Raw genomic sequence first — 14,077 nt, forward strand, 5'->3', positions numbered from 1 at the left:
GACAAGGAACCTCAGTTACATGGCAAGGTTAGAGAAACTAAGGTTGGCCTCTTTAGATCAGAGAAGGTTAAGGGGAGATTTGGTGCAGGTGATAAAAATGATAATAAGGGTTTGTCAGAGGATGGAAGGAGAAAATGGTTTCGACTGTTAGGAAAGGTCAGTAACCAAAGGACACAGATTTCAGGTAATTGGCAAGAGGCCCAGAAAGGATATGAGGAGGAATTTTCTTCCACAATTAACTGTTACAATATGGACTGTCAATAAAGATGAACTTGAACCAGTGGATACCTGACAGATGGAGAGATTGAAAGATGGTCAGAGACAAAAGGAATACGCAAGATCTATGGAAGTGAAAACTTTAACAATAACAATATAGGAAAGTAGTGAGGAGCTATGTGATGGAGATAGAGCAACATTTACAAACCTGGTAAACTAACACTAGAAGAAAATGCGTCAAAGAATATCAGAGACCCCTTCATTGTGGGAGCTCAGGGCTTCCTCAGGCCTTTAGCAATGGAATTAACATTTCATAAGGCAATTTCTAAATAGCAGTGCAAGAGTATGAAGGTTGGTGAACACTCTGCAAATGAAAGGTGGTTTGGCTGGAGTGGGAAGGATGTTGAATCCTGCTGCATTGGTAATTGTTATATCATGGACCTATCCCCTTCAGTGTGTCTCTAAAAGGATATGTAACTCTGTACCATATTCTCACAATATGTAGCAACTAGTCTGGTGTTCAGATGAGACAAACTAACCTGCTGATTGAAGGGGCTAACTTGGATTTGCACATTTCCCAATTCTAGAATAAAACTTCAGTTGTCTGGTTAGAAATGGGAAGTTTCCTCTGTTAGGTTTTACAGACTTAGTGCTATGTCAAGAACCACTTGCGGGCTCTTTATGCCTTCTAAAGGATGAAATGGCATTTCTCACTTTCACTCACACTGACCATTTTTATTTAGCTATAAGCAGCCGAGATGGTGGTACCACAAACAGCAATGAGGTTTGGTCAATGTAATAAATAAAACAAAAATACTGCAGATGCTGGAAACCTGAAATAAAAACAGAAAGTGCTGGAGAAACTCAGCTGGTCTGGAGACATCTGTGAACAGAGAAACAGAGTTACCTTTCAGGTCAATGATCTTTCTTCAGAACCCTAATGAACTTTGACAGTTTTTTGCCAGTCTTGGTTGAGCATTGGATGTTGGCCAGGGCGCGAGAATAATTCTTTCTGTGATAACTTCATGCCACATGAATTATACAGATGGGACTTAAGTTGGATCTTCCCTTCTAAGGATGGCCTGTGTGGCAAGACAGTCTTCCCTGTCAGCTCAGAATAGTGTTATGACTCAGGGGCAACAAGACAAGCCAAATCAGCCTCACTATCACCAGATTTGCAATGCAGTGAAATTAAAATATTCAATGACCCTCAAAATTGCCCAACTGTTCCAAACCAAACTTACAAATAATAGATCTTGTATTTAGAACTTAAACAAAAATTAATAATCTATTATGAAAATGTCACTTCAGCAGAACAACGATAAAGCAGGCACTGGGGTGGTGAGGATTGTGAGAAATTGGAGACAGTTCGAACATCCCCGATGACTGCATCTGCAGGAAGTGTGTCCAATTACAACTACCGTCAGACTGTGTGGCCGCAATGGACATACTTAGGAACATGCAGAAGGCAGGAAACTTCATTAACAGGAGTTTTAGAAACGTGGTCACACCCAAGGTTAAGACCACTAGAAGGAGCAGGCAGACAGCACAGAAACGCTCTGTGGCTATCCTCCCTCTCCAACAAGTATACGGTTTTGGATCTAGTTGGGGTGGTACCACAGCTGACTCTGTTGTACAGCAGGGGGGGTCAAATGCAAAACAGCAGTAGTAATAGAGGACTCCTTAGGTGTTTCTGTAGGCACAGAAGAGACTCCAGGATGGTATGTTGCCTCCCTGACGCCAGGCTAAAGGATGTCTTTGAGTAGGCACAGGACATTATTAAAAGGGAGGACGAGCAGCCAGATGTTGTGGTACACATTGATACTAACGAAATAGACCAGATGAGTGATGAGTTCCTGCAAAGGGAGTTCAGAGAGTTAGGTAGCAAGTTGAAAAGGAGGACTTCTAGGGTTGTAATCTCGGGATTACTTCTTGTGCCATGTGACGCTAGGAATAGGAAGATAGTACAGTTATATACCTGGCTAAAGAGCTGGTGTAGGAGGGAGGGCTTCAGCTATGTGGATCATTGGGATTAATTCTGGGGCAGGTGGGACCTGTACAAGAAGGATGGGTTGCACCTGAACTGGAGGCACACCAATATCCTGGCAGGGAGTTTTGCTAGTGTCATATGGGAGGATTAAAATGAGTGTGGCAGGAGGTGGGAACAAAGCAGTAGGTCAGCAAGTGACGTGACTCAGGAGGGGTTAGAGACTAAGTCCAGTAAGGCTTAGAGGAAGAACAGACAGGGAGACATTACTGACCATGATGGGACTGGCGGTTTGAAATGTATTTGTTTCAATATGAGGAGTATGACAGGTAAGGCGGATGAACTTAAAGAGCTTGGATGAGTACTAAGAGTACTTGGATGTAACTATGATATTGTATTACAGAGACTTGGTTAAGAGAGGGACCAGCCTGGCTGCTTAATGTTCCAGGATGTAGATGTTTCAGGTGAGATAGAGAGGAATGTAAAAGAGGCGGTGGTCTTGCCTTAAGGTTAAGGGAGAATATCATAGCTGTACTGAGGAGGAACACCTTGGAGGGCTCATCCAGTGAGGCCATATGGACAGAGTTCGGGAATGGGAAAGGTGCAGTCACTTTGATGGGGTTGTACTACAGACCTCCCAACAGCCAGTGGGTGATAGAGGAACAGATATGAGGCTAGATTATGGAAAGATGTAAAAACAACAGGGTTGTTGCAGTGCGTGATTTTAACTTCCTCAATATTGACTGGACTCCCAGGAACTTGGATTGGGGGTCGGGGAGTGTTGGTGGCAGAATTATTAGGTGCATCCAGGAGGATTTCTTGAAGCAGTATGTAAATAGTCCAACTAGGGAAGGGACTATACAAGATCTGGCTAGGTGATTGAAGTTTCAGTGCATTTTAGGAACAGTGACAATAATTTCATGAGTTTTAAGTTACTTGTGGTTAAGAATAAGAGTAGTCCTTGGGTGAAATTACTAAACTGGGGGAAGACTAACTACCGCGATATTAGGCAGAAACTGGCAAATGTAGATTGGGAACGATGTTTGAAAGTAAATCCACATCTAGGATGTGGAAATCTTTTAAAGGCCAGTTGATTACAGTTCTGGACCATAATAATCCTGTGAAAATGAAGGATAAATATGGCATGATTCTATGATGACAAGAGAAATTGAGAGCTCAGTCAAAAAGAAAAAGCAGGCATACGTAAGGTTTAGGAAACTGAAGACAGTGCCTTCGAAGAATATAATGATGGCAGGAAATAACTTAAACAAGGAGTGAGGAGGGCTGAAAGGGGCTATGAAATGTCCTTGACAAACAGGATTAAGGAAAATCCCAAGGCATTTTATACATACATAAAGGAACAAGTCAGTATCTAGGGAAAGGGTAGGTCCACTCAAGGACAAATGAGAGAATTTATGCATGGAGCCAAAGGAAATGGATGAGGTTCTCAATGAATACTTAGCATCAATATTCACAAAGGAGAAGGACGTGGTGGACACTAAGTCTAGAGAGGGGTATTTTCATACTGAGGGAGGAAATTGCATGGGGTTTTGTACATACTCTTTGGGGCCTCTTTAGCCACAGGAGAGGTTCCAGAGGATGGGAAAATAGCCAATGTTGTTCTGAGATAACAAGGTGTAGAGCTGGATGAACACAGCAGGCCAAGCAGCATCAGAGGAGCAGGAAGGCTGACATTTCAGGCCTAGACCCTTCTTCAGAAAATTGTTGTTCCTTTGTTTAAGAAGGTCAACAGGGATAATCTGGGAAATTACAGGTTGATGAGCCTTATGTCAATGGTAGGGAAATTATTGAAGATTCTTGGGGACAGGATTTACTCACATTTGGAAACATAAGACTTATTAGCGATAGACAGCATAGCTTTGTGTTGCGAGGTTGTAACTCACAAATTGGAGTTCTTTGAGGAAGTGACAAAGTTGATTGATGAGGCCAGGCCAATGGACTTTAGCAAGGTCTTTGATAAGGCAGGCTGATATAAACACAGAACATAGAACGTGGAACATTACAGCACAGTACAGGCCCTTCGGCCCATGATGTTGTGTCAATCTATTATCCTACTAAGGTCAAACTACCCTGCATACCCTACATTTTACTATCCTCCATGTGCCTATCCAAGAGTCGCTTAAAAGTCTCTAAAGTATCTGACTCCACTACCACTGCCGGCAGTACATTCCACACACCCACCACTCTCTGTGTGAAGAAACTACCTCTGACATCTCCCCTATACCTTTCCCCAATCACCTTAAAATTATGCACCCTTGTAATAGTCATTTCCGCCCTGGGAAAAAGTCTCTGACTATCCACTCTATCTATGCCTCTCATCATCTTGTACATCTCTATCAAGTCACCTCGCATCCTTCTTCGCTCCAATGAAAAAAGCCCTAGCTCCCTCAACCATTCCTCATAAGACCTGCCCTCCAGTCCAGGCAGCATCCTGGTAAATCTCCTTTGCACCCTCCCTAAAGCTTCCACATTTTTCCTATAATGAGGTGAAGTTGCATGGGATCCACAGTGAGCTGGTAAGACGGACACAAGACTGACTCGATCATAAAAGACAGAGAGTAGCCGTGGAAGGGTGTTTTTCTGACTGGAGATCTGTGACCATTATGATCCGCAAGGATCAGAGCTGGAACCCCTGTTGTTTGTATTATATATAAATGATTTGGGGGAGTCTGATTAGTAAGTATGCAGACGACACAAAGATTGGGAGAGCTGGGAATATTGAGGAACGTTGCCAGAGGATACAGCAGGGTATAGATATGCTGGAGACTTGGATGGAGAAATGGCACATATAATTTAATCTAGAAAATGCGAGGTGATGCATGTTGGAAGGTCTAAGCAGGAGATATGTATACAGTAAATAGCACAACCCCTTAGAAACATTAACATTCAGAGGCATCTAGGCTTACACAGATGCACAGTTCTCTGAAAGTGGCAACACATTGGATAAAGTGGTCAAGAAGGCATATGGCATGCTTGCCTTCGTGGGCTGGGGCATAGAGATTAGAAAATGTGAAATCATGTTGCAGCTGTACAGAACTTTAGTTTGGTCAGATTTGGAATATTGCACAAGATTCTGGCTGCTACTCTACCAGAAGAGGGTTGTGGAGGATTTGGAGAGGGTACAGAAACAGGTTACCAGAATGTTGCCTGCTTTTCAGGGTAATAGATGTGAGGAGAGATTGAACAAGCTCGGTTTGTTTCCACTTGAAAATCAGAGGCCGAGGGAAGACCTTACAGATGTTATGAGAGGCATGGATAGAACGGATTATTGGAGCCCTTTTCCCCCAGGTAGAAATATCTATTACTAGGGGTTTAAGGTCAAAGGGGGAAAGTTGAAAGGAAATGTGAGAGGCAAGGTTTATCACAGAGGGTGGTAAGTGCCTGGAATGCACTGCCAGAGGGAGTGGTGGAGGCAGATACAATAGCAACGTTTAAGAGGCATTTTGACTGATACATGAATAGGCAGGGAATGGAAGGATATTGACCACACAGAGGCAAAACATTTGTAGTTTACTTAAGGGTCATCTGTCAGCACAGATTTGGTGGGCTGAAGGGCCTGTTCCTGAGATGTACTGTTCTTTGTTGTTTGTTCTTTGTTGACAAAGTAATCTAATTGATGTCTACAATCTAAACCCAATCTTCTTTCATCATGAGTTCACTACCACATCAACAGATTGATACATTTAATGGATACATTAAATGAATTGTAATTTGCCAGTTCAATTGAACAATTTCAAGTGATGAATTCATGAAATCCTTAGACAATGAGTTATTCACAAGCACATTGTACTGTATATCTTGCTGGGATTCTGAAGCTACCAGTGAATGCAAACAGTTTCAGCAGACTTCCAGAGATATTTATTTATTTCTTACAAACAGGGATTCTTTTCTCAGACCATTCAACAATTTGATAACTGGAGAGAAAACTAGAGAGAACACAGCAGAGGAGCCAGGTCCAGATGCTTCCAAAATCACCCTGCTCCTGCAAAAACAAAAAGAAAATAAGAACAGATTTTTAGTTTCTTTAGCTTTTAAACAACATTCTCTGTGGTTGGCTGGTTAGCACGTGTCCCTTGGTTGACCCAATTTAACAGCCAACCAACTTTCAGCGCTAAGCACAGCAACAGCTCAGTGCCGATTCACCTATAGAACAGTAATTAAGTTGCATTATCTTCCAGGCCAGTTTCCAGCAACAAACATCAGCTTTTGTTCTCTTCACTTTAAAACATGCAGCTGTTCAAATTTCAACTCTTAACTTGAACTCACAGTTCCAAACCAAAATAAATGAGAAAAATATCAAAAAATAATGATGGTCTCAGCAATAAGGGATTAGAGAGAGTCTGACTCGCAGTATAACTACCGGTGGCTTTGTGGGTAGTAAGCTACCACTATGATGTAGGCTTTCGTCTACAGCAGGGTATTTGTACCTGAGGAGGCGATATTAAGTGAACTCCAATAACTTAAGAACTAGATGTGAGGAACATGGCACTGAATATTCAATAGGTGTTTCATACAGATCTTGATATATACATATATTACAGTCAAGACACAGTGCCTGGGCCAGCATCAAACTATTTGGTTAGAAATAATACCATGCTTCCATCAGCATGCCATGCTTCAAGTGGCCCAGTTAAGATGGAGTCTGAGACTTTTGTACCTTCAATTCAGGTGCTGTGATATAGTGATAATGCTTCTTAAAGGTATACTGCATACTCAACTGTGAGATAGTGCTGTTGCCTGAGGCAGGAAGTTGAGGGTTTGGGACAAGTTCCAATGTAGCACTGAGAGAGGGCTGAATGGTCAGAACTATCTTTTTGAATGAGATTTAAACTGAAGTCCCGTGTGCTCTTTTATTTGAAAGTTAAAAGATCACGTGCTATTTTGAAAAAGAACAGGGCAGTTCTCCCTGTTATCCTGGTACATTATTAACTCAATTAAAAACAGGGTTATCTCGCCATGATCATTTGCTATTTGCTGTGTAAATTTTGTTGGCATGGTTCATTCCTACATTACAATAGTCACTGCAGTTTCAAAGTACTTCTTTGCCTGTGAAACATGGCCTCAGGTTACGAAAGGCAGTGCCATAGAAATGCAAGTTTTTTATTGTTTGGACCAAAGACAGAACCTATTGATTTTTGAGGGTGTGGTTAAATGTTTTAGACACCACATAATGTTGAGATTATGTCAAGTTAAAGAGTGTAGCATTTCTGTTTTGGACATTTCTTTCTGTGATTTAACAAGGTGTAGAGCTGGATGAACACAGCAGGCCAAGCAGCATCATAGGAGCAGGAAGGCTGACATTTCGGGCCTAGACCCTTCATCAGAAATGGGGGAGGGCAAGGGGGTTCTGAAATAAATAGGGAGAGAGGGGGAGGCGGATAGAAGATGGATAGAGGAGAAGATAGGTGGAGAGGAAACAGACAGGTCAAAGAGGCGGGGATGGAGCCAGTAAAGGTGAGTGTAGGTGGGGAGGTAGGGAGGGGATAGGTCAGTCCAGGGAGGACGGACAGGTCAAGGGTGTGGGATGAGGTTAGTAGGTAGGAGATGGGGATGGGGCTTGAGGTGGGAGGACGGAATAGGTGGGAGGAAGAACAGGTTAGGGAGGCGGGGACGAGCTGGACTGGTCAGGTCCACTGATCTAACTGTTTATGTGAACCTTTCCCTCTCGACCCTTTCTTTCCTCATCAACCATCTCCATCTGTCTCTTTCTTAATGCTTATTATCTCTCCAGCCATTTCTCTTCTTCACTTTTTCTCTCATTCTTGTTTTCTTTCATTTTATTCCCTTCTCCTCTGCCTGTCCTTCTCTGCAATTAATCTCCACCATCCTCCTCCCCTCTCATCTTCTAGCAGGTAGAGGCTGTCTTTCCACCACACCCCTTTTGGTTCTCCCCCCCTGCACCTTTCTCCTGTTCTGTCCCTACCACTCCTTACCCCTCAACTTTACTGCCTCCATATTTTTCTTTGCCATCTCCCTCCCCTTCTCTGATTATTAATTTAAAGTTTCTTCCTCTCTCCCCTCCTTCTCCTCTCTCTTAATTTCATCCGCCCTTTTTCATTCCTCTTCCTCCTCCTGCAGTACGAAAGAGTTGACTTAGGCTTGACATCACACCAATGGGTCTGCATCAGCAGACTCAAATCAATTAAACACTAATGAGCTCAGTTGACAGCTCTCCAAGGTGGCTCTGTTAATTGGCTCTCAGCGCTGAATCTGGTGTCATTCTCTTTAAAGATGAGAATGTATTTGTAATGGAATCAACATTGGACAATACTGTACTTCACACTCCTTGCATAATAGCATAATTACAAACATATTAGCATGTAATTATACTCCGAGTCACCAAGATACAGTAATAAGGTTGGATGTAATAAGGCTGTAATCAGTAACAATTGCTTACAGCGTGTTGAAGAGTTTGACAATAAAAAAATCAATGTAATAGCAAAGGAATGACCAATTATTAAATACCAAAACTATGTACCTATTTCCTTGGAGCTACATTGGTCATTAAGTCACCTAAATGAAGGTATTGGTGAAGCTACAGCAGTTATGGTGGGTTTTCGAGGAAGAAGAGCATGTGGTTCAGGCAGAAGGACAGCTGAAAGTTTTGGTGTTTGAGAATGGGATAGAAATCTCTTGAGGAGGCGCTTGCTGCTACATGTGTTTGAGGTTAGGTCCAAATTCAGGAACCCTCGTAAGGAAATTTAGGCATTTTATTGAAATAGAAACATGTTCAGTGTTCTGGGGAATGAACAGGTTTGGGGAGAGGAACTACAGCGGTCAGCTATTTCCGTGAGCCAGTACACGCACAATGGGCCCCCAACAGCTTCCTTTATAACAATAGGAATGTTATAGTTGTTGATAGAGCAGAAAAATACCTCCTCTGGTATGTGTCCCATTATTTGCACCCTAGCAATGCTGATCACTTGCCCCCTGGAGCCAGTGTTATGTTTGTTGAGGTGAGAGAATTGAGGTGGGAATGGGGGCTGGTGTACAATAGGTTACATGGGGAATGCAGAGATTGTAAGGGAATGGCCAGGCAGCTTGTGAAAGCAATCGTATGACATTTTTCAAAGAAACTGATTGCACCTGTGCCACTGGCTAAAAAGCAGCAAATAACGTGATATTGTGACAGGGTCCAGGAACCTGATTGCAATCCTGCTCTCACCTCCAAGAAATCTTGAGCCAGACTCCAGTGGAAAGAAAGACATGTGTTTATGTAGAATTTCTCACAACCTCAGGAAGACCCAAAGCTGGTTATAGCCAATGCAGTTCTTTTTGAACTGTAGTCGCAGTTGTAAAGTCAGAAACACAGCAGCTAATTTGCACACAGCAAGCTCCTGCACACTGTTATCCAGTTTGTCGGATTTTGTATTAAAGCGAAATAGTAGGGAGGCTGGAAATCTGAAACCAGCACAGAGAATGCTGGAGAAACTCAGCAGGTCTGGCAGCATCTGGGGAGAGAGAAACAGGGTTAACCTTTCAAGTCCAGAAGAGTCATACCAGACTTGAAATGTGAACCCTGTTTCCCCCTCTACAGATGCTGATAGAGCTGCTGAGCTTCTCTGGTAATCTATCCATATGTCAGTGTTTGTGATGTTAAGGGAGAAATATTGGTTAGGACACTTGGGAATTCTCTTTTGCTGTCCTTCCAAGTAGTGACTGGAATCTTTTATGGTCCCCTCGTGAGAGAGAGAGACGGAGAGAGAGAGAGAGAGACAGAGAGAGAGAGATTGGGGCTTCAATTTAATGCCTCAGCCAAAAGATGGCACTTTCAACAGTGAAGCATTCCCTCAATAGTACACTGGCAGTGGTCAGCTTGAAGTTCAGGCTCGACCCTCTGGAGTGGGGTGGGATTTAGGCCCAACAATCTTCTGACTCAGAGGTGACTGTGCCACCTGATGAGCCTAGATTGACTGTCCCTAAAAAATACAAATGCCCTTGACCTGGGTTGAGAGGTGTTCAACTGAACTCTGAGCATGTGGAAAACTTACCAGAATTCCAGTGACTCCAGTCCTGCAGTGTTTGGCATGTAGAGCTCATGCTGCTCACCAAACTCTAATGTTAGTTCTTCTGATTTCATAGAATCCTTACAATGTGGAAGCTGGCCCTTCAGCCCATCAAATCCACACTGACCCCTCCAAAGAGCAACCTGTGCAGACCCATCCCTGCATTTCCTATGGCTAACCCACCAGCACATCCCTAGACACAGTGGGTAATTTAGCATGGCCAATCCACCTAACCTGCACATCTTTGGACTGTGGGAGGAAACCGGAGCACCCACAGGGAACCCACGCAGACACAGGGAGAACGTGCAAACTCCACACAGTGACTCGAAGATGGAATTGAACCCGGTCCCTTGGCACTGTGAGGCACCAGTTCGAACCACTGAGCCACCGTGCTGCCTTGTGTAAGGGAGCTGAATGTATTACACATAACACATTCCCTATATTAGCCTGAGACAGACAGTGTAATGCCCTTCTCTCCTGCCCTGCCATTTACTTTAAGTAGAGTACTTTGGGAAAAGCAGCCTTAACCCACCTATTCCCCACACTACACACCTCACCTAGCTATTCCATTTCTGAGTGTTGGTCAATGCTAAATTGGCTGTAATTTTATTACAACTGTATAATGGCAGGCTCTCCTCGTGGATCTAAAGCCAAGTTCAAGGTGCCAATGTTCTAGTCCCTGTACCATTCAGTTACCACGACAGTAGATTTATTTATAGATGACTTTTTAACATTTGAATGGATTTCCAATGGAAATGGGAGCACAGTGTTCCCAATATGTGCCAGAGTGTTCAAGTCTCTCCACAGCCTCATCGCCTCACCATCTGTATAACCCCCTTTGAGCACAGTCATTGCATCCAAATTCCTTGAAATGCCAGGTTGACATCGTTCATCGCTGTGGGTCATTATTTCAGCTTCTGGGTAATGTGGGTCACTAGTTATCCCTCAACTGAAGTCAATATAACAGATCAGCTGACATCACATTGGAGCGTCTTGCCACGTGCATATTGACTCGCACGTTTCCTACAATACAACAGTCGAAAGTACAACTTTGACTGTGAAATTGTCCTGTGTGTCCAGGAAGTGAGTGACGCGTTACAATTGCATATTCCTGCTAATAATAAAATGATGATGTTATGGGTTTTGTCTTCCTTTCATAAAATGCTATGGCGTTTGTTCTGTGCCCAGTTTCAATAGATGCTATTCGAGAAGTGTGCGAGGGGAAGCAATCAGAAATCTTCCAGCGTTACCCAGAAGGGAGCTTCGACCCAAACTGCTGCTTCAGTATTTATTATGGGGACCACATGGAATCTCTGGACCTGGTTTCGTCGAATGGTGAGGAGGCCCGAACATGGATTACAGGCCTCAAGTACTTGATGGCGGGGATCAGCGATGAAGACAGCCTGTCGAAACGGCAGAGAACACGTGATCAATATCCTTTACAACAATGGCTTATGGTCTTCCACCAGTTACCAGCTGGTTTGGAAATATATGACAAAAAAATTGGTTCAGAAAATGCCCTTGAATTTTGATGAGATAGTGGGAAAGGGTGAAGTTTGCCAGCTCTGATAGGACAAATTCCAGGACTTTCCATCTCATGATCTCCTGCCTGTTTCTACACATCTCCAATTGGTCACTTGATCCATCAATCCTTGTGGGATGTCACCTTCCCACAATCCATTGTTTACCTGATTGGAAATGATTCTTGACTCTCAGTCAAAGTGTTCTTTTCCCCTTTCCAATATTTTTGAGACTAATAACCAGAACTTGTTCAAATAAAGATACAATTTTCTTTTATGATCCGATTTCTTTTTTGTCCTGGTTTCTCTCAGTAAACATAAAGCTGCCAATAGTCCAAGCAGACCATAGGGCTGCCCTCTCATTGGAGAGAGATGACTGGTGGTGGTTTAACCTGAGGGTCACCACATCTCAGGCGAGGGAGGAGGTTGAGAAGGAGAGTCATTCCTGGTAACCTCAGCCAATGTGGGAATTTATCCCACTGTTAGGATTACTCTGTGTTGCAAACTCGGTACCAGCCTGGAGATTACGAGTCACAGCAGCGTAGAAGGAAACCATTGACCCCATTGAGTCTATTCCAGCTCTTTGTTGAGCAATTCAATCTGACCCATTTCCCTCACCCCATCCCCAGAGCCCAGAGAATTTACTTCCTTAAAGCAGCCATCCAGTTTCCTTCTGAAATAACTAAATCGTCACCATTTTCACTCCATCATGGGCAATTAGCCCCAGGTTTGCACCAGTCACTGTTTTAAAATGTTCTTCCTCACCACCTCTCGCCCAAAACGTTAAATCTGTGTCCCCGGGTCCTCATAACATCAGCCATAATGAGAACAGCTAATCTTGTTAAAACTTTGATTCCAGGAGTCATCATGGCATGTTAGCAACCCTAATGTTTCTAAATCCAATCCCAAACTTCCAAGTCGGCTAGATCAGAACCTGGGGATACTTTTATTTTGGTGGCCCTGTCTGAAATTAGAGGTGAGAGCCCAGTTAAGCTATTACTCACATTTCGGCTAGCTCTGAGGGGTGGAAAAGATGCAAGAGGTTGTCTACCTGCCCAGTGTAATTACACTTCTGAAGTCTGAATCCCCAAACTCTGTGGGCTATGCGGGGTGTGGTGCAGTTAAAACCATATTGCCATTAATTTATATTTAATACACATTGAACATGCAAAGTGGTTTGGTGTTTTCACATGGCATCTGCTCAACTGTCAGGGAGAAATGCTGGAAGCATGCATTTCCAAACCTTCAGCCAAAAAATGTCACACAGGGCCAGTGAGTATGGCATAAAATATCAGTGCAATTTGTGAATTAACCTCGGATTTGGGATTTGGAGAGCAACTTGTCGACCCTAGACTCCTGAGAACTAGAGCTTGTCGGGTGGAATTCGTTATCACACATTAGAAAGCTGTCACTCCTAGTTTTAACTCGTCTGTGCTAGATGTGTAAAACGAGCCTGTCAGTTGCGGAAGAACACTGATAGTCGTTGTATAGTGCAGCACAGGGGCTCTTGTGCACTGGCAGTGTGCCTACCCCTGGGCTGGAGGGCCTGGGTTCAAGTCCGACCTGCTTCGGAGGTGTGTTATAACATCTCAGAACAGGTTGATCAAAAATTTCCGTAATGCAATGCAGGTAAACCATTCTACCCATCATACCTGTACTGGCTCTGTGAAAGGAATTCCCCCACAATTCTACTTCCCTTGATGGTGAGTCTTTCAAAGAGGGTTACCAACTCTGAATGTAGTCTGTGAGCTTTAATCACACAACATCCAATCCCTCCCAACATTGGTATCTGACATGTCCAACTGAAAAAAGGGTGAGTAATTTATTTAACACCCCGGTAATTTTCTTCATAGGGGCTTCTTTGTTTGCAGCTGTGACTTAGAAATGAATCTTTAATCTTTACAGGTTCCAGGACAATGCTGGAGGGTTGGAAACCCTTAGTTTTACAAAAAAAAATCTCTCTGTAAATGGCTGTCTCTCTCTCTCTCTCTCTGATTTGAAGGTGAACTCCGGACTTTGAGCAATTTGAATTTAACGTTGAAAGCTCCTGCAGTAGTATATTTCCAGCATCCATCTTTACATTGCCTACTTATACAGCTGACGTTTACCAGGAGCAACTGCTGTGCTTCATGGCCTGCTGGTAGCTTTCTGTTACCTAATGGTAATGTCCCACTCATTACTATTAATGACTCTAAGGCAGGAAGATAAAAAACAAAGCAAAGCAGCAGCCCATCTCATCACAACACACTTTTAATACTGACTAGAGATGAGAGTTGCTTTCTGCTTGCTAATGGATACTTACAGCATGAGTGAAAAAATAACAGAAC

At 43.2% G+C, this 14,077-nt stretch overlaps 1 protein-coding gene across 1 annotated transcript in view; it reads left to right on the forward strand.

Moving 5' to 3' along the window:
* The window catches only part of plch2a (phospholipase C, eta 2a), a 129,910-nt gene that overhangs the window by 5,006 nt on the left and 110,827 nt on the right, over positions 1-14,077 (forward strand). The window contains exon 2 of the mRNA XM_048614877.1: positions 11,419-11,662. Coding sequence (XP_048470834.1) covers positions 11,419-11,662 — 244 coding nt within the window. The remainder of the gene's footprint in view (positions 1-11,418; positions 11,663-14,077) is intronic.

The sequence above is a fragment of the Rhincodon typus genome, chromosome 31, assembly GCF_021869965.1.
Source record: "Rhincodon typus isolate 14 chromosome 31, sRhiTyp1.1, whole genome shotgun sequence".
Lineage (NCBI taxonomy): Eukaryota > Metazoa > Chordata > Chondrichthyes > Orectolobiformes > Rhincodontidae > Rhincodon > Rhincodon typus.